Below are 24144 nucleotides of genomic sequence, written 5' to 3'. Positions count from 1 at the left end.
CTTGCTTTACAGATGTGCTCTCTCACTGAAAGGCACTTTCTGAGGACCCTCGGAGCGGGCCACCATGCCCTGGGAGCGCCCTGGTCACCTCTGTGGCCCACGAGGGGTGCTGACTCCCGCGTCTGGAATTCTTCAATTCTCGGGGGCCCTGTGCCCTCCTGCAGTGGTGACCTCTGCCTGCTCTTCTCCCTCCCGCGTCCTCCCCCCTCCCCCCACACTTCCCCACATCTCAGTGGCCCTCCTGTCCTTTCCCACAGGGCCCATCTGCTGTCCTTTTGTCACCTTGTAGCTCTTGCTTGTTATTAAATCTATTTTTGAGAAAAACAATCCATTGTGTCTGTGGAGTATTTATTTCTAGGAATCTGTACTCGGTTTTCCTGTATTCCATGCTGCTCCTCTCCTAAAGTTAGTTTATGTGATGATCTGTTGTTGTCATCTTATTTTTTTTTTTTGTCTTTTTTTTTTTTTTGGTATTTTTTTGAGCCGCTCCTGTGGCATATGGAGGTTCCCAGGCTAGGGGTCAAATCGGAGCTGTAGCTGCCAGCCTACGCCAGAGCCGCGTAGGATCCGAGCCGCGTCTGCGACCTACACCACAGCTCACGGCAACACCGGATCGTTAACCCACTGAGCAAGGGCAGGGACCGAACCCGCAACCCCATGGTTCCTAGGCGGATTCGTTAACCTCTGCGCCACGACGGGAACTCCTTATTTTTATTTTTTTATTTTTATTTTTTGCATTGGTATTTTTTGTTGTCTTATTTTTAATTTTAAAAAATTTTTTATTTTCATTTTGCTTTTTAGTATTGCACCTGCAGCATAGAAGTTGCTAGGCTAGGGGTTGAATTGGAACTGCAGCTGATGGTCTACACCACAGCCACAGCAACCCCAGGTCCAAGCTGCATCTGAGAGCTACACGACAGCTCACGGTAACACCGGATCCTTAACCCACTGAGCGGGGCCAGAGATCCAACCCGCATCCTCATGGAGACTATAGTCTGGCTCTTAACCCGCTGAGCCATGATGAGAACTCCTGTTCTTGTCTTATTATTAATAAAATGCTGACAGGGAGGATGTCTGGGGGCCATTGCACCCCGAAAGAGGCTGGAGTGTGAGGGGTTACCTGCCTCTCTTTCCCCTCCTCTCCTCTGACTCTCAGGGGCTGCCCTGAAGTGGGGAGCCCACTGAGATGCCCCCCACCTTGGAGTAGAGAGGAGGAGCAGTCTGATTGCCACAGCCCCCTGACTTGCTGGGAGGCTGGCACGAGCTCCCCGCTTCCCCGACCCAACACGTGATGAGCTGGGGTGGGGGAGGAGAAGGGGAGGCACCCGGGTAGGCAGGAGGCAGAGAGGACAGGAGAGATGAAGTTTAGGCCAGAGCCTATGCTGGGGTTTCCAGGAGAGAGGCAAGGCAGGACAGTGTAAACAGTTCAGGAAGGCTAGTTAGAATCACTCTGTAGAGGTGGTCGCAGTTGCCTGGCACCTGGTCCTGAGGTGAGGAAGGCTGGAATGTTGCCTCTGGGAGCACAGGGGCCTGAGGGAGGAGGCCTGGCTCTGCACTGGTTAGTTTACTTGTCATAGGTGCTCAGATGGTACACTTTGCTCTCTCTAAGAATCAGCTGATTCCAGAACGGTGGTCTCTCCCCAGCAAGAAAGGTTCTTTTTTTTTTTTTTTTGCTTTTTAAGGCTGCACCCACGGCATATGGAAGTTCCCAGGATAGGGGTCGACTCAGAGCTGCAGCTGCTGGCCTGCGCCACAGCCACAAGCCACTGCAATGCATGATGCAAGCCGGGTCTGCGATCTACACCGAAGCTCATGGCAATGCTGGATCCTTAACCCACTGAGTGAGGCCAGGGATCAAACCTGGGTCCTTATGGATACTAGTCGGATTTGTTTCCACTGTGCCACATGGGAACTCCAAGAAAGATTCTTTTAAGATGTCAAAATGGGGAGTTCCCCTTGTGGCACAGTGGGTTATGAACCGAATAGTAACCATGAGGATATGGGTTCAATCCCTGGCTGCTCAGTGGGTTAAGGATCCGTGTTACCATGAGCTGTGATGTAGGTAAAAGATGTGGCTCAGATCTCATGTTTCCCATGTTGTTGCGACTGTGGTGTAGGCTGGCAGGTGTAGCTCTGATTCGACCCCTAGCTTGGGAACCTCCGTATGCCGCGGGTGCAACCCTAAAAAGAAAAAAAAAGATGTCAAAACCTCATGATATATGGAAAATACAGAAGACGTGACCGTGTGTGGCCTGGGGCTGTTAAACAGGGCTGCACTGGAAATCTTCCTGTTGGCTTGACCTATTTTTAGCTGCCGCCTCCGAGACCTGCATTGATTGGTCCGAAGGATCCTGAAGCGGAAGAGCTCTTTGCGGAACGTGTTCTGGGTCTGCAATGCCCTAGAGAGCAGGCGCAGCCCGCGTGTCTGAGCTCCCGGCCAGAGGGGACACCCACAGTGATGTGGCTGCCGCTTTACAAGGACAAGTGAACACGGAGGATAGAGAGGAGGAAGACCAGGTGTTTGGTCCAGGTGGGGGCGGAGCTGTCAGAACTAGAGCCGTAGAGAGACTTTGTGACCGAGGCCGGCCTTGAGCTTCGCTGGACAGGGTCGTAACTCCTGGACCCAGGCTTCTGCCAGGATGTACGGGAACAGGCCCCTTCCTGCCCCCTGCAGCCTCCCAGTCACCCATACAGACTCTCACTATAGATTAGTGAGCACGTCCTGGAATTTTTATAGACATGGAACCCTGCACCCTGTACTCTCTTTTGTCTGGCCTCCCTCAGTCGCAGAGCTCTGTTCAGACTCTTTCATGTTGTGTGTGTGACCCTACTCTGCTCTTTTACACGCCCAGCACAGTTTCACTGGTGCACTCTGACTGTGATTTGTTTTTCCACTCAAGGGAGATTTTGGACATTATGGCCCCTGGTTTCTAGTCCCCATGGCCCCCATCTTGCCCACCGCTCAAGCTTCCCCGGGGGTTAGAATTGAGGATTTCCAAGGCCTTACCTGGTTCTATGATTGGAAGGATTCTGAGAATCTGTGTCCTGTTGTGGGTGATCTGGCTGATGAACATGCAGATAGGCTCTCCTGAGGTTCACAGACTGGAGTTCAGAAAGTGGGCCATCTCTGTGGGCTTCCCACATGACCTCACCTCATAGCTGTGGGTTTACTCCCTGGGATCCGAGTGGGCTTAGGTGCTTGTTGGCTGTGTGACCGCCGGCATGTTGCTTAACTCTGTGCCTCCGTCTCCTCAACTATAAAGCTGGCATCAGTGGTCTTACCTTCCAAGGTTGTGTGTGGATGAAATGAAGCCATACTTTGAAAGCATGTAGAATAAAGCCTGGCAAATGTCAGGTCCCCTTTTGTTTTTGGTATTGTGTATCTAGAGAGTTGGAGATTTAGGGGTCAAGTTTGCTTGCTTCTCCTGTATTCTTGCCTTGTTATAGGAAAGCAGATTTCAATAGAATTGGGTTTTTTAGAGCTTGGGTATTTGATCTCAGAAGATGCATCTCTCCAGAAAGATAAATGACTCTGAAAAGTTGGCAGTGAAGACAGATATACCCAGGGTTTCCAAGGTCTGTAGATTCCACGCTCCCTTGGCCACTGGGTGGCTGGCGCTCTGAAGTCTAGTGGCACCGTCTTGCCTGGAGTGTAGAGCAACTGCATGGACCCAACATGATTGCCTGAGAACTTGGCTTTTTATGAAATTGTGCCCACCAAAAAGAGGTGTACCTTTCTCTTTGATTGACTTATCCGCATCTTGAAGCAGTTGAATTGGGAGCAGAGAACTTTTTCTAACACAATGGTTAGAATATTAAAGGAGAAAAGAAAACTCAGTGAGATTGTTCATAAGAATCAGGCAAGTCCCTTAGCTCTCAAACGAAGACATTTGTGACACCACCTGTGACTTGGAATGAACTTTAGTTATTCAAACCATTAAGAATATTGGTTTGAATAACTTCAATAGCTTCAATATTGCCTCCAGAGGCTTTATTCTTTGGTCCATGCATTTTTAGCAATTCCAGGGGGTCATCTTTCATCTTGTGAGACATCATACGGCATGGTTAAGTAATCTCTTTTCTAGTTTTCTATTGGACTTTTGAAAATGAGAAATTATAGGATACAATTTTTTTTTTAACATCTGTTTGATAGTTATCAGCCAGTACGTATTGACACTTATTGTGTATGTGTGTTGGGGAAGTCACAAACACTGAGAATGTTGGGGTAATGATGACATAAAATTATGACAATCCAAACTTGCTTTGGCGTCTCGCTGATTTCTTAAGTGGTGCATGGATTTCAAAATTCATGGCTCTGGTTATGCTGGCAACATACCTGTTATTAGAAGATTTAAGTGGTTTCAATCCCTCCTGGTGAAATCACTTTTGAGAAATTAAGTTTGAGGTCTTTTGGATGCCTAAAATTATGTTTAACTCTGCATGTTTGCCAAATGGTTTGGTTAAACTTGGATGCTTTAGTTTGTAGGTGTTGGGAAGTTTTGATTCATTTGTGTGGATAAAGCTGGGCAGAAGCCACTTGGTCCAAGTGCCCTTCTGAGCACCCTGGGCCCCTGTGTGCCCTCTCACCCTGGATGGCGGCCCCCTGGCCCCACCCTTCTGGGCATCAGCTCTCAGACACTGATGACCTGTGTCTCATGGCTTCACAATGGAGGCAATGAGCTGCTTTTCTGTGTCTTTGGGGATGAAGGGAGGCTGTCCCCATGGTGAGAATGAGGCATCTGTGGTCCCACCTGCAGCTCCACTTGCCAGGATCAGGCAGGCCTGTGGGTCTTCTCCAATGGGCCTCTTTTCACAGTCACTTTCACCACAGATGTCTGAGCGGGTGTCCCTGCCTGCTGTTTCCTAGCCCTCTCAGTGTTCTGCACACCGCTGCTAGATTGATGTCCACTCAGTCCTGTTTCTATCTCATCAGCCCTATTTAAAAGGCCTCTGATGGAGTTCCCACTGTGGCTCAGTGGGTTAGGAACCTGACATTGTGTCTGTGAGGATTCAGGTTCGATTCCTGGCCTCACTCAGTGGATTAAGGATCTGGCCTTTCTGCAAGCTGTGGCGTAAGTCTCGAATGTGGCTTGAATCTGGTGTTACAGTGATGGTGGTGTATGCCTGTAGCTGCATCTCCCATTCCACCCCTAGCTCCAGGAACTTCCATATGCTGCAGGTATGTAAGTAAAAACTAAAAACTGAAAAAAAAAAAAAAAGGAGAGAGAGAGAGAAGAAGAAACACCTCTGTGTTTGTCCCTCCTCTGGTCACAGTTCCCATCTGTATTTTCTCATGAGATCTCCTACCAGCCCTGGTCTCCTGCTCCTTTAGCACTGAGGCATCCCTACTCACCGGCTGTACCTGCCCTCTTGTTTCTCTGAAGGGCAGAATTGCCCTCTAGTAGTTAATAATGCACACAGTGCTCTGCCTGCTGTCTTCTCTAGACTTTTCCACGAGTTGTTGGTCTCCTCCGCTGCTGTGTCAGTTTCTTGAGAACACAGACTGTCTTGCCTTCTGTGTGGTGGTCAGGACGGTGATGGGCTTGGTGTGGCGGTGGCTTGAGGGGATCAAGGACAGCCCCCGGGTGTGGGGTGGGGACAGCATGCTGGACCATAGCCCCATTTTCTGCCATGGAAAGACCAGGGGATGAATGCTTTTCGTGAGGACAATCGAGGCTTGGTTTGAAAACATTTAGCCTGAACAGGCTCTAAGATAGTGAATTGTAAACATCAATTGCTTGTGATAATTGTCTATAAAATCCTGGTACCAGCATCCTGGAAGGTACTGAGGCACTTGGAACCAGAGACAGTAAGACACCTTAGAACGGGAGTGGATGGAGGTAACTGCAGAGTAGACTTGGACCCTGTCTTTGTTTGGCTGAGGACCAAGATGGGCATGGCTCCAGTGGTCCTGAAAGGCTATGGTGTGGGACCACCCAGGCAGGGCTTGGAAAGAGATGATGGGGCTGGGGTCTATTTTGCTGTTATTTGCCCAACACTTGCAGGGAAGATATAATGAATGAGGTTGGGAATTACAGGGAGGATTTCTTTGGCTAGAGTCCTATGCCCCATGATCCCTATCCTGTTAGTGTGGGAGGGGCCAGGTTGTTCCCTCTTGCTTCAGATAGAGTGAGGGACTTAGAGAGGATGACACAGATTTTGGCATGTGTCACCCAGAGCCTGGGGGACCTAGTGGACCAATGGTCTCACAGCAGTGAGACCTGAAGCAGGGGTAGGTGTGTGTGGGGAGACACTTCCACCTGCTAATGGCAGGTGCTGTGGGCAGGAGGCATGCTAATGGGCCATGAGCCCATTATACCCACTCCTGAAAACGTTCCACTAAAGATTGGGCCATGTCAGAAGCAAGGGGCTGGAGATACCCTACAGGTGTGGATGCCAGGAGGGGGCAGGTGTGTGGGCAGGTGATGGACAGACAATATTCATTTTATAGCTTGGGCACCCAAATATCCCTTAGGTATTTGAATGGAGGAGGCTTCAAAGAAGTGAAAAGGATGCCTGTGAGAGGAGGTGGCTGCAAACCTCAGCCCTGGCCAGAGGGCCCAGCCCCGGGGCTGGCACTGTCCTGAGTGCTCCCTGACTTCTTCCTATGTGCCCCCAGCCAAGGGGTCAGAAGCTGCAGAAGGCTGGGGGGGTACCTCCTTCCTTGGCCACGGGGAGCGTTTCTGCCCCCGGCAGTGCTAAGGGAGGAAAGAGAGCCCTAAATTTATGTGATGTTCCAGGCTTTCCCTATTATGCTGGGTCTGAGCACTTTTATTTCTTATTTATTTATTTTTCAATTAGAGTATAGTTGATTTGTAGTGTTCTGTCAGTTTTTGCTGTACAGCATAGTGACCCAGTCATACACATCTACACATACTTTTTCTCACACCATCTTCCATCCTCTTCTACCCGGAGAGATTGGACATAGTTCCCTGTGCAGCAACATGGATGCAACTAGAGATTCTCATGCTGAGTGAAGTCAGAAAGAGAAAGACAAATACCATATGATATCACTTATATGTAGAATCTAAAATATGGCACAAACAATCCTATTTACAAAACAGAAACAGGTCACGGAGAGCAGACTTTATGCTTGCCAGGGTGGAGGAGGGAGGAAGTGGAATAGACTGGGAGTTTGAAGTTGGTAGATGCAAACGATAACATTTGGATAAGCAATGAGGACTGAGCATTCTCAATCACTGGAGATGGGAAGATGAGGTAGGTTGTGACTGAGGGCATTTTCTTCTCTGGAAGTGTGTGGACTCACTGTGGGGCATGCCCTGGGGAGGAGCTGGACCCCTGAATGGATTTGGACAGAAAATGTAGGCACAGCAAACTCGTTCTAAGATTGTATCATCCACTTATACAGGTCACACAAAGGACAGAGAGGCGTGAGCAGAGCGGACCCCTGGGGCTTATCAGCATTTAGAGCTAGAGCCACTGAGAAGGCAAGAAACTGACTGTGAGCGCCCAGGAGGGTGGAGGATGTCAGAGGAGCATGGGATCAAGAAGTACAGAAAAGAAACAGCTTCATGGACATGGAGAACAGACTGGTGGTTGCCAAGGAGGTGGGGGAGGGAGTGGGATGGACTAGGAGTTTGGGGTTAGTAGATGCCAACTCTGACATTCAGAATGGATAAGCAATGGGGTCCCACTGTACAGCACAGGCAACTGTATCCAATATCTTGGGATAGACCATGATGGAAGACAGTATGAGAAAGTGAATGTATATATATATATATATATATGATTGGGTCAGCATGTCCTACAGCAGAAATTGGCACAACACTGTAAATCAATTACACTCTAATAAAAAAAAAAAAAAGAAAAAGAAAAGAAAAAAAAAGTAGAGAAAAGGAAGTGTGTCAAGGAGGTGAGGGCAGCAGGTTGCCTGTCTATTTTGTGCCAGGAGGGTGTTGGTGATTTTGCAGGGACACCTTGTGGGAACAAGACTGGCTTGGAGGGAGCTGAGGAGAGAAAAAGAGGTGAGAGGAAGAGGGCACCATCGACGATGCTGTTGGTGGCCCATTTTATGGAGGTACCATAATTTAGTGAACTGGCTCCACGGTAGACATTGATGGTTTCCCATCAGTGTACTGAAATCCTTCCTGCCATCAACGGTGGTGCGTGCGCATCTTCTGGCTGTTTCAGTGTATTCAGAGGATGCATTCCTATAAGTAAAACAATTGGATGAAAGAAAGGGTCTCAGCATCTTTTGTTTTGTAGGGATATGACCAATCTGCCCTGGGGAGGCTGCGTGGACCTACTTTCTCACTAGTGCCGGGTAATTCCCCTACAAAGTCTTATCGAGCTTAAATCTTCAGCTGTGAAAATTGAATTTCAATATAGGCTTTAATTTATATATATGTATATATATTTTTTTATTTTTTATTTTTTTGCTTTTCGCTTTTCAGGGCCACTTGTGTGGCATATGGAAGTTCCCAGGCTAGGGGTCGAATCGGAGCTGTAGCTGTTGGCCTGTGCCACAGCCACAGCAATGTGAATCTGAGCTGAGTCTTTGATCTACATCTCAGCTCAAGGTTTAACCCACTGAGTGAGGCCAGGGGTTGAACCCATGTCCTCATGGAGACTAGTCAGGTTTGTTACTGCTAAGCCACAATGGGAACTCCCTAATTTATATTCTTACTACGAGTAAAGCTGAGAGTCTTTTCTGATTTTCAGAAGCCATTTGTATTTCTTGTGTGAACTCTTTGCTCATGTATTTTGCCCATTTTCCATTGGGTTTTTGATGTTTTTCTTATTGACTTATATCAAGACAATTACCTCTTTGCAAAGTGCTACAATTTTTTTCTTGTGTATAAAGTTTTGTTTTTCTGATATTGTGTCAGTATTTTCTTTTATGGCTTCTGTATTACTTAAAGATTCAAAGATTTAAAAAAGAAAAAATGTTCCCAGTTTTCTTTTAACGCTTTTTTTTTTTTTTCTCTCTTTTTAGGGCCAATCCTGTGGCGCATGGAAGTTCCCAGGCTAGGGGTCAAATGGGAGCTGCAGCTGAGGCCTACACCACAGCTACAGCAATGCAGGATCCAAGCCAAATCTGTGGCCTATGCCACAGCTCATGGTAACATCCCTTAACTCACTGAGTGAGGCCAGGGATTAAACCTGCATCCTCATGGATACTAGTCGGGTTCGTAACCCACTGAGCCACAACAGGAACTCCTTTTAGTACTTTTATACTTTCATAACAAATTAGATTTGTGATCCATCTAGGATTTATTTTCATATAAGTCATAAGATAGGAACTCAACTTATTTTTCCCTGGATAGTTGCCCAGGCACTCAAAGGCCAGTCACTGTGTAGCTCTTTCCCCTACTGATGTGAACTTCCACATTTATTCTGTAGGGGTGAAAAAACTTTTTGGCTCTGCCCTCCTATGTTCTCTGGCCAGGGCCCTGCAAATTAGACTGACAGAAGACAGAATAGCAAGGGAAAAACAGATTGCTCATTAATGCATGCAGTGTACATGCACACAGGGAAACTCAGGGCCGTGTAGCTCCGAGAAGTGGTTAGAACTCTGGCTTACTTCCTAATCAAAGAGAAATAAATCTGTGCACAAGTGACAAGACACAGGAAAAGACTTGGAGTTTCTAGGGGTGGTGAATTGTGGGAAGGTACATGCAGGGGAAAACTAATGGAAGATAATGTTTGTTTTGCAGATTCTTCTGGTGCATCTGTTAGTTGACAAGGGTCTAAAGTGGTCTCCAGTGACTAACTTCTGTCTTTTGTGGTAGAGAAGGGAGGGGGATGCCTTTAAAAATTGATGACCTGTTTGTAGGCAAATAGCAGAAAGGCAGGGAGCCTTTCTTGTATCTGTTTCTTCTCCATTGCCTTCAGCTCAGACTGATCCTTATGCCAGGGTGGCATCGTCAGGGGTGGTGGGTCTACTTGTTCCACCTATCTCTCCTTTTTGTTGCTTGATGAAATTGATCGCAATTTGCCCTCATGTATTTGTTGCTGCACCTCCCTACTAGAATGTGATCAAATAAGTATTGAAATAACCCAGATGTCTGACTTTTTAAATTGTTTTTTTTTTTCGTCTGTAAAATATGTGTGTGTGTTTGTGTGTGTGTGTGTGTATGTGTCTGAGGAGGTCAAGTAGGCAACAAGAAGTTAGGTGAGTAGGGAGGAAGATGGTGCTACATGATTTCAAAGAATCCAGGTCTAAACTACTGCATTCCAAGGAAAAAAACTCTTCATTGTGAAAGGTACTGGCTCTAAAGAGGAGGAATTTCGACAGAATAGGGGAAGATGGTGAAATCATGAGAACATAAGGGTTAGCATTTGGGGCTGGCTTCAGTTACTTTTTAAATTTTTAAATTTTTATTTATTTTATTTAAAAAATTTGGGGGGGCTGACACATGAAGGTCTCCAGGCTAGGGGTCGAATTGGAGCTGTAGCTGCCGGCCTACGCCACAACCACGGGGACACTGGATCCTTAACCCACGGAGCAAGGCCAGGGATCGAACCTGTGTCCTCTTGGATGCTATCAGATTCATTTTTGCTGAGCCACCATGGGAACTCCTTCAGTTACTTTTAGATGTCCCTGGAGGTGCCAGATATTCCATTTTTATATTAACTGAACTTCAGGGTCATAGTTTGGCTGACTGAAATGGGGTACTGAACAGAATGTTAGGAAGCACTCTCCATTATTAAAAACACGGCCAAATTGCTACCTGAGACTCAAAACTGGGATTAAATGGATTTACACAAAGCTAAATAATTATTGCTAACTCAACCAATTAAGACAGTACTGCTCACCTCAAGGCACTCTGCTAGGCAGTAGGAAGGGACAATAAGAACTGTCACATTTACATCAGACCTTGGAGTTCAAGTTACTCATGTCAGTCATCTAAGTATTGCAATTATGAATAGTTATGTCACATTTCTATTTCAAACAGACATAGATACTGTCAACCTGGTTGAAATGGGAATTTGCACACACAAGTTATCATGCAAACATCAGAAACACATTTATGCCAATGATGAAGGGAGAGCATTTATCTGAAAAGCAGTTTTGCCAACCTCTTTGGGGCTCACTGGGGTGATCCTTTGGACTTTCTTTGAGTCCATGAGCTCTGAGAAATTTCTGGAATTTCTTGCATTTGCAAATTTTAAAGCCCAAAGTGTGAGTCTCTGAATGTGCCCTGAGATGCTTGCTTGTCTCTCTGTGGGTGGATTTGTTAGACGGACCATGTTTATGATTTGAAACGTTTTCTCCACAATCCCATTTTTTTTTAGGGCCACAACTGAGGCATATGGATGTTCCCAGGCTAGGGGTCAAATCAAAACCTACAACACAGCCACAGCAACATAGGATCTGAGCCGTGTCTGCAACCTATGCCACAGCTCATGGCAATGCCGGATCCTTAACCCACTGAGTGAGGCCAGGGATCAAACCTGCATCTTCATGGATACTAGTTGGGTTCTTTTCCCCTAAGCCACGATAGAAACTCCCACAATCCAATTCTGAATGCTCATGGGTGCTGCTCTCCTCCATTTCCTAGAGGGGCATGTAACTAGCAAGGCCCGATGCCCAAGCTTCATGCGCGGACCGATGATGATGTGTAAACTGTGTAATAAATTAGACATTTGACATTTCCTTTTTGAAAACTGTCATCCAAGAATGATTTTTTTCTCTTGTGTGGATGGGGAAAAAAATCTGATGCTTATACAGGAAACTTTCCACTGAATAATGTCCCTTTAGCCTGCTGGGACTATTTAACTGCTTTCCTCAGCTAAATACATCATTTGATATAACAAGCACAATGCTGTCAAAAAGCTAAACAGGAGTTCTCATCATGGCTCAGTGGTTAACAAACCTGTCTAGTATCCATGAGGACATGGGTTCTATCCCTGGCCTCGCTCAGTGGGTTAAGGATCCAGCGCTACTGTGAGCTGTGTGGTGTAGGTCACAGATTTGGCTTAGATCCTGCGTTGCTGTGGCTGTGGTGCAGGCCAGCGACTGTAGCTCTGATTTGACTCCTAGCCTGGGAACCTCCATGTGCCACAGGTACGGCCCTGAAAAGACAAAAAGACAAAAAAAAAAAAAAAAAAAGAAAAAGCTGAACAGATAAAAATAGAGATAATTTTTATATATGTTTCTCTAGAGAAACAACTTGACTCTTTTCCATAAGGAACTTGCTTTCAGAAAATACTTGGGATGATCATTTTGATAGAACCACTCTCAGAATATTATTATAAAAGAAATGACTAAGCACAAAACATCAAAAACATTTGTTTCTTTTAAATAAACTTTTTTCTGAGTCATGGTGATTCATAGTCTACAGCTTTTATGGCATCCGAACTTTTAGAATAGCATTTCTTCCTCCCCTCTGTACAATGAATTGAATGGCAAATGTGAAGCCTTTTTTTTTTAATAGTCTCTTAGCTAATTTGACAAGGTCATATTTGTCTTAAAAGCATTCTATTGTGACAGTAATTACTTTTCTAGAGGATAGAAAATAATTTCCAGAAGTATTCAGCTGAGAAAGTTTGTGGAATGTTTCCGAGGACCCATTATGGTCTTTATCCTTTAGTGTATCTCTAAATTCCTATTTATTTTTTTAATATTCTTTTTTTTTTAAAGTTTCTCAGAACTTTTTTTTTGGGTAAGCTTTTTATTTTTTCTGTTATAGTTGATTTACAATTTTCTGTTAATTTCTGCTGTACAGCAAAGTGACTCAGAATGTGTATGTGTATATATACATATATATATATATGTATATATACACATATATATATATGTTCTTTTTCTGTCATTATCCCCTATCATGTTCTATCATGAGTGACTCGATATAGTTCCCCGTGCTGTACAGCAGGATCTCACTGCTTATCCACTCCAAATGCAATAGTTTACATCTACTAACCCCAAACTCCCAGTCCATCCCATGCCCCCTCCCCCATTAAAAAAAAAAAAAGTATTCTTTTACTATTTCATCCTTTCCAATGTGGGAGTTGCGAAGTTCACCCAGCTCCTTTCTGGGCTCCTGACTTTGGCATATCACCCGTCATTTCTCACTGAGGCGAAGTCACAAAGTTGAGCTATGTTTCCAAGCACCTGCCCAAACCATGCCCTCCCCAGCCTCTAGCATCTGGACCGTAGCAGCCTCCATCTGGTCTTACTTTTGGTCCTCCCACTGCTCCCTTGCTCTCCTGTCCCAGGCAGACCTGTGGGTCAGATCCTCTGCCTCTGATGCTCCTGTCGGGCCCCCTCACTCACTACCTGGGATGCTCCTTGCCGCCTTCCTCAGGACTGTGCCCTGACAATGTAGCTGCTCTATAAACACCGGCTCCATGGAACTGTCCAGCATAGAGCCTCATTTCTGGCTCATTTGTATACCCCTGGAGTTCCTCTTCTCCTTCAAAACCCTCTTGACTTTAGGATGTTTAGGAACTGCAGAAGCTGGGAATAACACCCAAAGGACCAAATTTCCTTTAACTACATTCTGACTCACTTCAGAGATCAATAGCAGCGCTTGATTAGCTTTGAGCCTTGTGCCATGACTATGGCCGTGAAGAGAACATCCAGAAGAGTACCCTTCAGTGCTTCAGGGCACCGATTTTCTAAAATGGAATCTTAACCAAATGTTTAAAATAAAAGGGTGGCATTGATATGTGTTACACACTTCGGAGACAATCACAGCCGCAGAAAAAACTAGGATCCTGCCAGCCAGAGATTCTAAGACGAGCTCTTTGTGTTTTGCTTATTAGTCTTGTTTTTTGCACGTGTGAAGTATCTGGGTTTTGTCATCCTGATGGAGGTGATAAAATGGATCTCTCTTCCTGTCCTCTTAAGGGAAGCCATCAGCCGGGTTTGCGAAGCCGTCCCTGGCGCCAAGGGAGCCTTCAGGAAGAGAAAGGTACTGTCTTTCTGGCTCTGTGTCTGTCTTCTGCTTTTCTTCTCTTCTGACATCACTCAGCAGCTGTAATCACACATGATTGTTGTGTTTCCTTTTTCCACGGCCTGCCTCTTGTCACTTTTTTTTGGTGGGGGGAGGAGGCTGGGTGGCAGGAACCAAAAGATATCCCTTGGCTTAAAGGGGGTAACTTGGAGTTCCTGTTGTGGCTCAGTGGGTTAAGAACCTGACAGGTATCCATGAGGATGTGGATTTGATCTCTGGCCCCACTCAGTGAGTTAAGGATCCGGCGTTGCTGTGAGCAGTGGTGTAGATCACAAATGTGGCTCGGATCTGCCCTTGCCGTCTCTCTTGTTAACTGGAAAACGCCAGCTCTAGAACACGGTTGGATGTTCCCATTTTACAGGTGATAAAAATTGAGGTGCAGAGATGAGAACCGGAAAGATTTGGAAGGTGGTGGAGCTGAGCTCAAGCTCAGACTGCAGGCTGCAGGTTCAACCCCTGGATGACCTTTTCATCCCGGAGGTGGTTGGACCAGAAGGAAAAAAATGGATTAAGAGGAAGCTCAGAAAAGTCTTAAATTATTTACTTAATTTACTTAGCGAAATCTTCATTAATACCCACCATCTGGACTTTTCTATTCCTGGACTGAATAGTAGAGATTACAGCCCTGTGGGTATCTCAGAGTCTGTCCTGAGGCTGAGGCTCTGGGGCAGGTTGCAGGATTGCTTCAGCTGCTCCCAGGGCTGCGGGTCAGCTCCATCTTCGAAGCTTGGAGACATTTGTGAGCCCACAGAGCAACTGAGTTTCAGGCAGAGGCTGAGAACTTTGGATGAAGTCTCATTTAGATGTTCTGGCCTTTGTTCCAATCAGCCTACAGGAGACAGACATAGAGAACTAGGCAAGGCTACAGGATTAAAAAAAAAATTTTTTTTTAATTTGTATTTATTTATTTACTTATTTATTTATTTTGTTTTAAAGATGTATTTTATTTTTTAAATTTTTTTTGTCTTTTCTAGGGCCGAACCTGCGGCATATGGAGGTTCCCAGTCTAGGGGTCCAACCGGAGCTGTTGCCTCTGGCCTATGCCATAGCCACAGCAACGCCAGATCCAAGCCATGTCTGCAACCTACACCATACATAGCTCATGGCAACGCCGGATCCTTAACCCACTGAGCGAGGCCAGGAATGAAACCCACAACCTCGTGGTTCCTATTGGATTCGTTAACCACTGAGCCAGGACAGGAACTCCAATTTTTAAAATTTTTTTTAGTACAGTTGATTTACAATGTTCTGTCAATTTCTGCTGTACAGCAAAATGACCCAGGCATACATCTATACACACTCCCTTTCTCATATTATCTTTTATCATGTTCCATCACAAGTGATTGGACCTAATTCCCTATGCTTTACAGCAGGACCTCATTGTCTGTCCATTCTAAATGTAACAGTTTGTATCTATTAACACCGAATTCCCAGTCCATCCCATTCCCCTGTCCCCTTGGCAACCACAAGGCTGTTGTCCATGTCTGTGAGTCTGTTTCTGTTCTGTAGATAGGTTCATTTGTGCCATACTTTAGATTCCACATATAAATGATAACATAAGGTCTTTCTCTTTCTGACTTATTTCACTTAATATGAGAATCTCTATTTCTATCACATTACTGCAAATGGCATTATTTTGTTCTTTTTTATGGCTGAGTAGTATTCCATTGTGAATGAATATATATATATATATATATATATATATATATATATATATATACCATATCTTCTTAATCCATTCATCTGTCAATGGGCACTTAGGTTGTGTCCATGCCTTGGCTATTGTGAAAGCGCTCTAATGAACATAGGGGTGCATGTATCTTTTTGAATGAAAGTTTTGTCCAGATATATGCCCAAGAGCGGGATTGCTAGGTCATAAGGTAGTTCTATATTTAGTTTTCTGAGGTACCTCCATACTGTTTTCCAAAGTGGTTGTACCAGTTTACATTCCCACCAATAGTGCAGGAACCACCCTCTCCAGCCTTTGTTATTTGTAGACTTATTAATGATGGCCATTCTGACTGGCGTGAGGTGGTACCTCACTGTAGTTTGGATTTGCATTTCTCTAATAACTAATGATGTTGAAGTCTCCAGGATCTTGAATACAGGAATTTGGAGGGTGTCAAGAACAGAGACAGGGAAACTCCTCTTTCATAGCCTCCTCTTTCAAACCCAACCAGCAAGTTTCAGGGTTCCCTTATGGTCCTCTTGGTGAAAGTCTTTGGAAACAGTGTCGATTTCGGGGCTCCACCCCTGCTATGCTTAATCAGAATCTCCTGGGTGGGGCCCAGGCCTTTCTATTTTTAAATAGCTCTAGCAGAAGAGTCAAAAACAGTGCCTGTGTTGTTAAGAACTTGTGTTAATTGACATCTTCAAAGAGGGCATGTTCTAAACAGAAAAGGAAGGATGGGGTAGCCTGTTGGACCCTGTGCCAAGGACAGTTCTGAAGGGCTAATTGATGCAGCAGTTAGAGCAGAACCAAGCCTGTCCTCTGTGTGCTGGTTCCAGACCTATTGGTTTTAATTGGACCATTTTATGACTCATGATCCCCATGAGCTGGTCCATTTCAGTCTGGTCCGGAGGAGTGTGCCTCCTGCTAGGATGAGACTGGTTTCTGAGGCTGCCGAACTTCAAGCGCTGGCCTGTGTGCCCTCCCGGGCTTATGAGTGACCCCATGAGATGCATCTCAGCATGAGCTGGTGTACGGACACCTGCAACCTTCCTGCCAGAGTCCACAGCTCCATATACATCCAGTAGGCGCTTTACAACTTGCATGTTGCCTACTCTGGAATTTGTGTGTTCGTATCGGATCCCACCCTCCTGGGCGATGCCTGGCACCTTGCCTCCATGTGCCTGCTGAGAGGGTGAGAGGGGCCAGGGGAGGTTGGAGGTGTGGCAGATGCCACAGCGGATCGGCCCTGAGAGCGTGGCCTTCGGTGAATGGAGAGCTGAAGTAACCCTGCCTGGTTTTACAGCCTCCCAGCAAAGTGCTGTCCAGCATCCTGGGCAAGAGCAACCTCCAGTTTGCGGGGATGAGCATCTCCCTGACCATTTCCACCGCCAGCCTGAACCTGCGGACGCCGGACTCGAAACAGGTCTGTAAGGGCCTAGGCCCGGCCCTGCCCAGAGCCCCCAAACCGTGGCTGTTTGGCAGGGCTTCCTGCTTCCAGCCGTACCGGGTCTAGCACACCTGCCTAATCTCTCCACCAGTCTACACTGGCCGCTTGCAAGGGACTCCAACAGAATGATGGGTGGAATTGGGTCCCTTGAATCCTGCTATAAATTACCCTTTCTCGGGGGAGGATGATGCATGAAATCATGGGTTTACTTGCAGTGTCAAAAAGCAGTGCGTGTATGTACAGATTCTCCTCTCCATGTCCTTGTCCCATTTTGTTCTCTATTATATTCTGTTGGCTCTGCAGCCCACGCTTGAGTTGCACATGTATCATCTTTGAAATGGTGGCTGTGGCAGCTTTTGTTTTTAGGACTCCTCAAACCCCAGTCCTCAATTCTGTGGGATTGTATCTCCTAATTCCCTCTTCTAGCGAGAGAAAGAGAGAGAGAGAAGGAGGAGGAGGAGGAGGAAGGGAGAGGGGAGGGAGGGGAACGGGGATAGAAGAGAGGAGAGAGAGGCAGACTCTCCGAGCAGAAAGGCTGAGGTCACCATGGTTGGCCTTCCCCATCCTGAGATTGGGGGCCAGTTGGGAGGGTCTGGGTCCCGTTGTCCTGGCCTTGGTTGAGGTGGGTGGGAGTGGGGGCTGGGCTCAGGGGACCCAGGGGATGCCAGCTCAGATGACAAGAGTCCGAGCAAGGTTTGGCAGGAGCCAGAGCTCACATCCCTCTGCCTCTCCTGAGAGCAGGGTCTAGTTATAGCAAACTGAGAATGAGGTCAAGTGGGCAGTCCCTCCCTTGCCAACCCAGAGAGAAAGGCCATGCTGGCTCGCTCCCCTCTGCAGAGCCCTCAAAGAGAAGAAGCAAGATGAAGCATCCTCAGAGCCAAACCCAGCCTTTACTTAATTAGCTCTAATTGTCTTACTTTCCTTTTCAATTTCTGGCTTACCCCAGGGGACAGCAGGCAGTCACCCAGGTGTGGTCATGTTGACCAAATCCAATTTCCATTTTCCCCCCTTAACTCTTCATGTCCACCTGAATCTCCAAACCCCAGTTTGAAGGCGACTTTAGGCTCAAAAATTAAATAAGCAAAACGGAACAACTTTAGAAGTCACACTTTGTTATCCTCTGGGGACTGCTCTGTCCTTGTTGCTCTCCCAGAAGCCCTGACTAGAGGCGGGATTTGGAAAGCTGGGAGGGGCAGCTGATTGTTTTATCCAGCTGGGTTTGGGCATGGGCCACCGAGCTGGACTCATTGTTTTTCTTCATTTCTATGCTCAGGTTTTTCTAGATCCTGAGTAGTTCTGCAAGTGCCAAGAATTGAAATAACCATTTAAAAATATCTAATTTTATCTTCTGATTCAGTGATAGTTTTTGCTTTCAGTTTTACTGGAGCATGGTTGGAAAAATCCCTTGGCTGGTAGGATTACGGCTCTGTAAATTCTGCCTGCCTGCCTGCTGGCGAGGGCCTGAGGGGGCCGTGCAGAAATAAACCTGGTTATACTGGGATGGAGACAAGAATGCTGTTCCCACCCCCGAAAATTTACTTCAATGTCATTACATTGTCTTTAAAAAGATAAAAATAGCATGGAAGACTTATGTAGCTTTTTAAATTTAGGGCAGCTTCTAATTTACTCCGTGCCTCCTAAATTCCACTGTGTGCTGCAGTTTATAATGCTAATGGAAAATTCCCATTTTGAAATTAACTTGGACCATCCTTGCTGGTTTTTAAATTGATAAATTGCAAGAGGGCCCCGAGAGGGCACCGATTTTGATCTTAGATGCAGGCTTTCAAATTGACGTGCCCATGATACAAATGGGATCAGATAGGGTCAGCCATGCTCCGTCTACCCCAGCTATGGGGTCTGTACTGAAGACCCCATATGTCTTCGGAAACAGAATCTGCAGTGCTGCAGTGTTTTGGTGTGTGGGGGAGATACTTTCCTCCTCAAAGAGGCATAGTTGTTAAGATTCCCCTTGTCGGTCACAACTCTGTCTTCTAACTGGCTGCAGAGCCCGCAGCCTGCTGCCTGGCCTCAGGGTCCGCCGCAGGCTCCCCATCTGTAAAAAAACGGGATTGCCATAGTTCCCACCTCACAGAGCTGCTGTGCGATTTAAACGGGGCAGTTCTGGCAAAGCAGCTAATGAGCAGCTGACATACTGTGAAAGTTCACTCAAGGTTATCTGTTGTTACCTTGGTAACTGTTATTTTCATCGGGGACTGATTTTACCAATTTTCAGGGAACCTTGTCGCGTTGTATTGCCTGCCAACAGTTTTCCAAGGCATGGGAAGGGTAATAATGGCACCTCTCGTTTCTTGTTTTGGGCCTGGCAGATTATAGCGAATCATCACATGCAGTCCATTTCTTTCGCCTCCGGGGGAGACCCGGTAAGTGGCTTTGGAGCTGTTTTCTCTCTTTCTGTCTAGTTGGAATTGCTGAGAAGGGGCCCTGCTTCCAAAGTGCGCCTCTTAGGACCCTAGCAGGAAAGCTAACAGTGCTGCCAACTATTTCCCCTTTCCGGTTTCATAAGCTGTTCTTGACTCTCTCTCTTTTTTTTTTTTTTTTTTTTCTGTCTTTTTGTCTTTTTAGGGCCGCATCCACAGCATATGGAGGTTCCCAGGCTAGGGGTCTAATTGGAGCTCTAGCTACCGGTCTACACCACAGCCACAGCAACATGGGATCCGAGCCTCGTCTGTGACCTACACCACAGCTCATGGCAATGCTGGATCCTTAACCCACTGAGCGAGGCCAGGGATCGAACCCGCAACCTCATGGTTCCTAGTTGGATTTGTTTCAGCTGTGCCACAACTGGAACTCCTTGACTCTCATTTTTAAAGGGATAACAAATGGCAAACATCTGCCTTTAAATTTCATTTTATGGAGTTCCCACTGTAGCTCAGAGAGTTAAGAACCCGACATAATGTCCGTGAGGATGCAGGTTTGATCCCTGGCCTTGCTCACTGGGTTAAGGCTCCGTTGCCATGAACTGTGGTGTAGGTCACAGCTGTGGCTCGGATCTGACATTGCTGTGGCTGTGGTATAGGCCGGCAGCTGCAGCTCCAATTTGACCCCTAGCCTGGTAACTTCCATATGCCGCGGGTACAGCCCTAAAAAGAAAAAAAAAATTTGATTTCATTAGTCAAAAGCTGTCAAAAACTCTCAAAGCATGGGCTTTCTTAAGAGATAATGACAGGGCTCCCTGGCTTTCCAGTTGCTGGGCTGTGCTGGTAACTCTGCCAGTCCACCCTGGAGTCTGGCTTTGTTCCTGTTTTCCTTTCTTTTTTTTTTGTCTCTTCTAGGGCTGCACCCGCAGCATACGGAGGTTTCCAGGCTAGGGGTCGAATTGGAGCTACAGCTGCTGGCCTACACCACAGCCACAGCAACACTGGATCCGAGTCATGTCTGCAACTTACACCATAGCTCATGGCAGTGCCAGATCCTTAACCCATTGAGCGAGGCCAGGGATTGAACACACAACCTCATGGTTCCTAGTCCGGATTTGTTAACTACTGAGCCACGACAAGAACTCCTGTTCCTGTTTTTCTTTTGGTCCTCCCCTGGGGGCCTTCATTTTCCTATTTTATGTCTCTTTGAAGGCTGAGAACTTACTTTGCCTGGTTACTTCCTAAATATTTGAAATTGGTCTTTCTTCTCTCCAAATTTAACCCTGCAATCTTTTAATGGCATGCTTTGCCAACAGGGAAGGAGTGGCAGAGTTGGAGAGAGAAAGAGGGAGAATAAAGAGAATGAGAATGTTCTAGTTTTCATTGCTTCTTTTATTAAGCAGGTGGAATAACGAGCGAACTTGCTCCCCACATTCAGTTAGGATGTTACCACCTGATGCCAACGTTCAGTTTTAGTGTCTGGGAGGACAGGACTCAAAAAACCATTTCCTCCCCAGTCAGGGTAGTTATTCTTATTGCTGTCTGTAGTATTTTGTCAGATTATCAGTAGGCATTGCTCAGATTTTATGTAACAGTTTACTGGTCCAAGGCAGCCTGAGGAATCAGTGTGTTAGTCCCTATTCCAAGGCCAGGGATCTGATCTATTTCTAGCCCAAGAAGGGGATTTTTTCCCCACACCTTGTGTTTCCATCATGTACCTTTCTTCCCATATTCCCTACCTGGGTAAACTGACTGTAGAACTGCTGTTGGCACATTGAAAGCCAATTCGAGGAGTTCCCGTTGTGGCTCAGGGGTAATGAACCTGACTGGTATCCATGAGGATGCGGGGTCAATCCCTGGCCTTGCTCAGTGGGTTAAGGATCCAATGTTGCCGTGAGCTGTGGTATAGGTCACAGACGCGGCTTGGATCCTGAGTTGCTGTGACTGTGGCTGGCAGCTTCAGCTACGATTCAACCCCTAGGAAACTTCCATGTGCTGCAGATACAGCTATAAAATTTAAAAAAAAAAAAAAAAAAAAAAAAGCCAAATTGAGGGAGCGATTTCCACTGTTGCCTCTAGCCTCTACGTTTCCAAAGAACAGTATAATTTTGGCACTGGGTGTCTTAGCTACAAGAAACCTGTGCCTGGCCCCCCTCTCCCCCACCTGCCACAGCCCCCAGGGAAACGTCCCTCACTTTGCCCCATCATTGCTCCTGCCTGGAGATGCACCTGCAGGAAGAGGCCTGGGCATCTCCCTGTTGCAGACTCTTGAGCCAAAGAACTGGCAGGAGAGGGATTTGGCCATCCTGCTGATGGTTCCTTGCCCTGAAACCTCTGCCAAAGTGTCACCGGATGACCAGAGCATTGTTTAAGCGCCACGTTCACTGAGTGCCACTGATTTCGCCTTATTTTGTACTTAAGGTCTACTTTTCCACAGCCTTCTGTGATACTTTCCTCTTCTTTTTTTCCTTTCCTTTCCTTCCTTTGCTGTCTTTCTAAGCCTTGAATTTCTTACCTTCCATTGTAAAATGAAATACATCATTGAGATGTATGTCTAGAAACTGGAAGTCTTCTAGAGTTTAGCCCATCCAAGGAGCATTTCTGAAGATTATATCTAGACATGTATAGATACATATATCTGCACTATAGCAATACATGTATCTACACTTGTATCTGTAACCGGGGCTTGTTAATTTGCAGTGGCTGTCTGTGTGCTTGCCTTATGCAATGCTTAGAATCATAGTATCTTAAGTTTGGAAGGTAATCCAGTTTGAACAGTAAGAGGCAGAAGCAGTGCACACTGGTATCAACGTCTCCTTTCAAGAACTGGTCTCGAACCTCATCTTCACGATGACACAATGAGTAGAGATGCAGAGATCCAGAAAATGGGAAGCCAAATAAATTCCCTGCATTAAAATTATTTAAATCTCCAGGAAGCACACGATCTGTAGGCGATTTTCAGTTTCCCTATCACCTCTTCTTATAAAAGGGAAACATTCAGTGGCCCTTAAAAAAATTCATAACTCTTTATATTTTTTTCTGATACTGAAAACATCATGATTCCAGGGGATAGGAAGCCTGGCTATTTTTTATTTTAACCAGTCCTAATGCATATCATATTGTACGTGAGTTCCCATTCCAAAGTCGTTTGTCACCATTACAATTGGTAGATGTTTTAAATAAAAACAACAGGGAGTTCCCGTCATGGCGCAGTGGTTAATGAATCCGACTAGGAACCATGAGGTTGCGGGTTCGGTCCCTGCCCTTGCTCAGTGGGTTAACGATCCGGCGTTGCCGTGAGCTGTGGGGTAGGTCGCAGACGCGGCTCTGATCCCATGTTGCTGTGGCTCTGGCGTAGGCTGGTGGCTGCAGCTCCGATTCGACCCCTAGCCTGGGAACCTCCATATGCCTCGGGAGCGGCCCAAGAAATAGCAAAAAGACCAAAAAAAATAAATAAATAAATAAAATAAAAACAACAACTTCAGGTTCTATTCCTGATTATGTATGTACCTACTTTTTTGCTTTGTGCCTCAGTTTACCGGGTAAGAAAATGCGATTTTGAAATGTCAAGTAAGACAGACTGGAAAACATTGTTAATCCCTACATTAAAAAAGCACACTATAATTACAATCTACTGTTATTAGCAGTCTTAAAAGATCACCAAAAGAATGCCAGAATTATGGTCAGGCTCTGGAAAACTTGGGGAGGGACAACAGTCGTGGATAAATACAGAAACAACAAGCACTTGGCAGCCCCATCTTTGAACTTGGAGCACTCACTGCATGATGGAGTGATGTCAAGAATTTGGTTTTGAGCAGCAATACCCTCCCCCACTGCACCAGAAATGCATCAGTATTGGCATCAAAGAAACTGTGTCCTTGGTTTGGCCGTTGACCATCTGAGTGACAGGGATGCCTCCCATCTCTTGCTTGGTCTTCCCGCCATAGCTTGGAGCCAGAGCAGAGTGTCTCAGACTGGAGCAAGAATTTAAAAAGAAGAACTTCCTTGTATATGCCACCAGTGTGAACTTTAGTTTTGTTACCCAGATACATACACCAACAAATTATGTATAGACCCCTTATGTTTATACTTTTTATTGTAAATCCCAGTCAAACTTGGAAGTGAAGTACAAATAAATGCAGTAAGTCAATAACAAAGTAAAATTAATTTACTGGGATGAGTAAAGTTGTGCTGAAACTAAATATCTGCTCCCATTGTGACTCTAGCACTGGCCGCCATGGTGCAGAAGACTTTGAGGTCAGCATCTCTCTATTACCCCAGGTGCTGGATGACTCACTCCTTCTACAAATTTCTTCTATTCAAGTAAACGAGTCGTACATCATTGTGTCCAAATGTGACACTAACTTGCTTCAGCTGGGGCAAAGACATTTAGTCTGACCATTCTTTTTTTTTTTTAGTCTTTTTGCCTTTTCTAGGGCCGCTCCCATGGCATATGGAGGTTCCCAGGCTAGGGGTCGAATCGGAGCTGTAGCCACCGGCCTACACCAGAGCCACAGCAACATGGGATCAGAGCCGTGTCTGCGACCTACCCCACAGCTCACGGCAACGCCGGATCCTTAACCCACTGAGCAAGGCCAGGGATCGAATCCCCAACCTCATCGTTCCTAGTCAGATTCGTTAACCACTGCGCCACGAAGGGAACTCCTCTCTAATTCTTTAAAAACCTGGCACCCATAAAGTTGGAAACCACCCCCCTGAAAATCT

At 46.1% G+C, this 24144-nt stretch overlaps 1 protein-coding gene and 1 long non-coding RNA gene across 5 annotated transcripts in view; both read left to right on the top strand.

The window, feature by feature from the left end:
• The window catches only part of LOC110256887, a 34334-nt gene extending 34007 nt beyond the window's left edge, over window positions 1-327 (top strand). Inside the window, exon 2 of the long non-coding RNA XR_002338978.1 lies at window positions 13-327. This is a non-coding gene — a long non-coding RNA (uncharacterized LOC110256887). The remainder of the gene's footprint in view (window positions 1-12) is intronic.
• SHC3 (SHC adaptor protein 3) overlaps window positions 1-24144 on the top strand; it is a 163652-nt gene that overhangs the window by 72999 nt on the left and 66509 nt on the right. For all 4 annotated transcript variants that reach the window (XM_021074437.1, XM_021074435.1, XM_021074434.1 and 1 more), the window contains 3 exons: window positions 13817-13880; window positions 16898-17017; window positions 19369-19422. In XM_021074437.1, the coding sequence (XP_020930096.1) occupies window positions 13817-13880; window positions 16898-17017; window positions 19369-19422 (238 nt within the window). The remainder of the gene's footprint in view (window positions 1-13816; window positions 13881-16897; window positions 17018-19368; window positions 19423-24144) is intronic.

Source organism: Sus scrofa, chromosome 14 (assembly GCF_000003025.6).
Source record: "Sus scrofa isolate TJ Tabasco breed Duroc chromosome 14, Sscrofa11.1, whole genome shotgun sequence".
Classification (NCBI taxonomy): domain Eukaryota; kingdom Metazoa; phylum Chordata; class Mammalia; order Artiodactyla; family Suidae; genus Sus; species Sus scrofa.
Note: the sequence above shows the minus strand (reverse complement) of the source record. Positions and strands in the feature narration are given on the sequence as shown.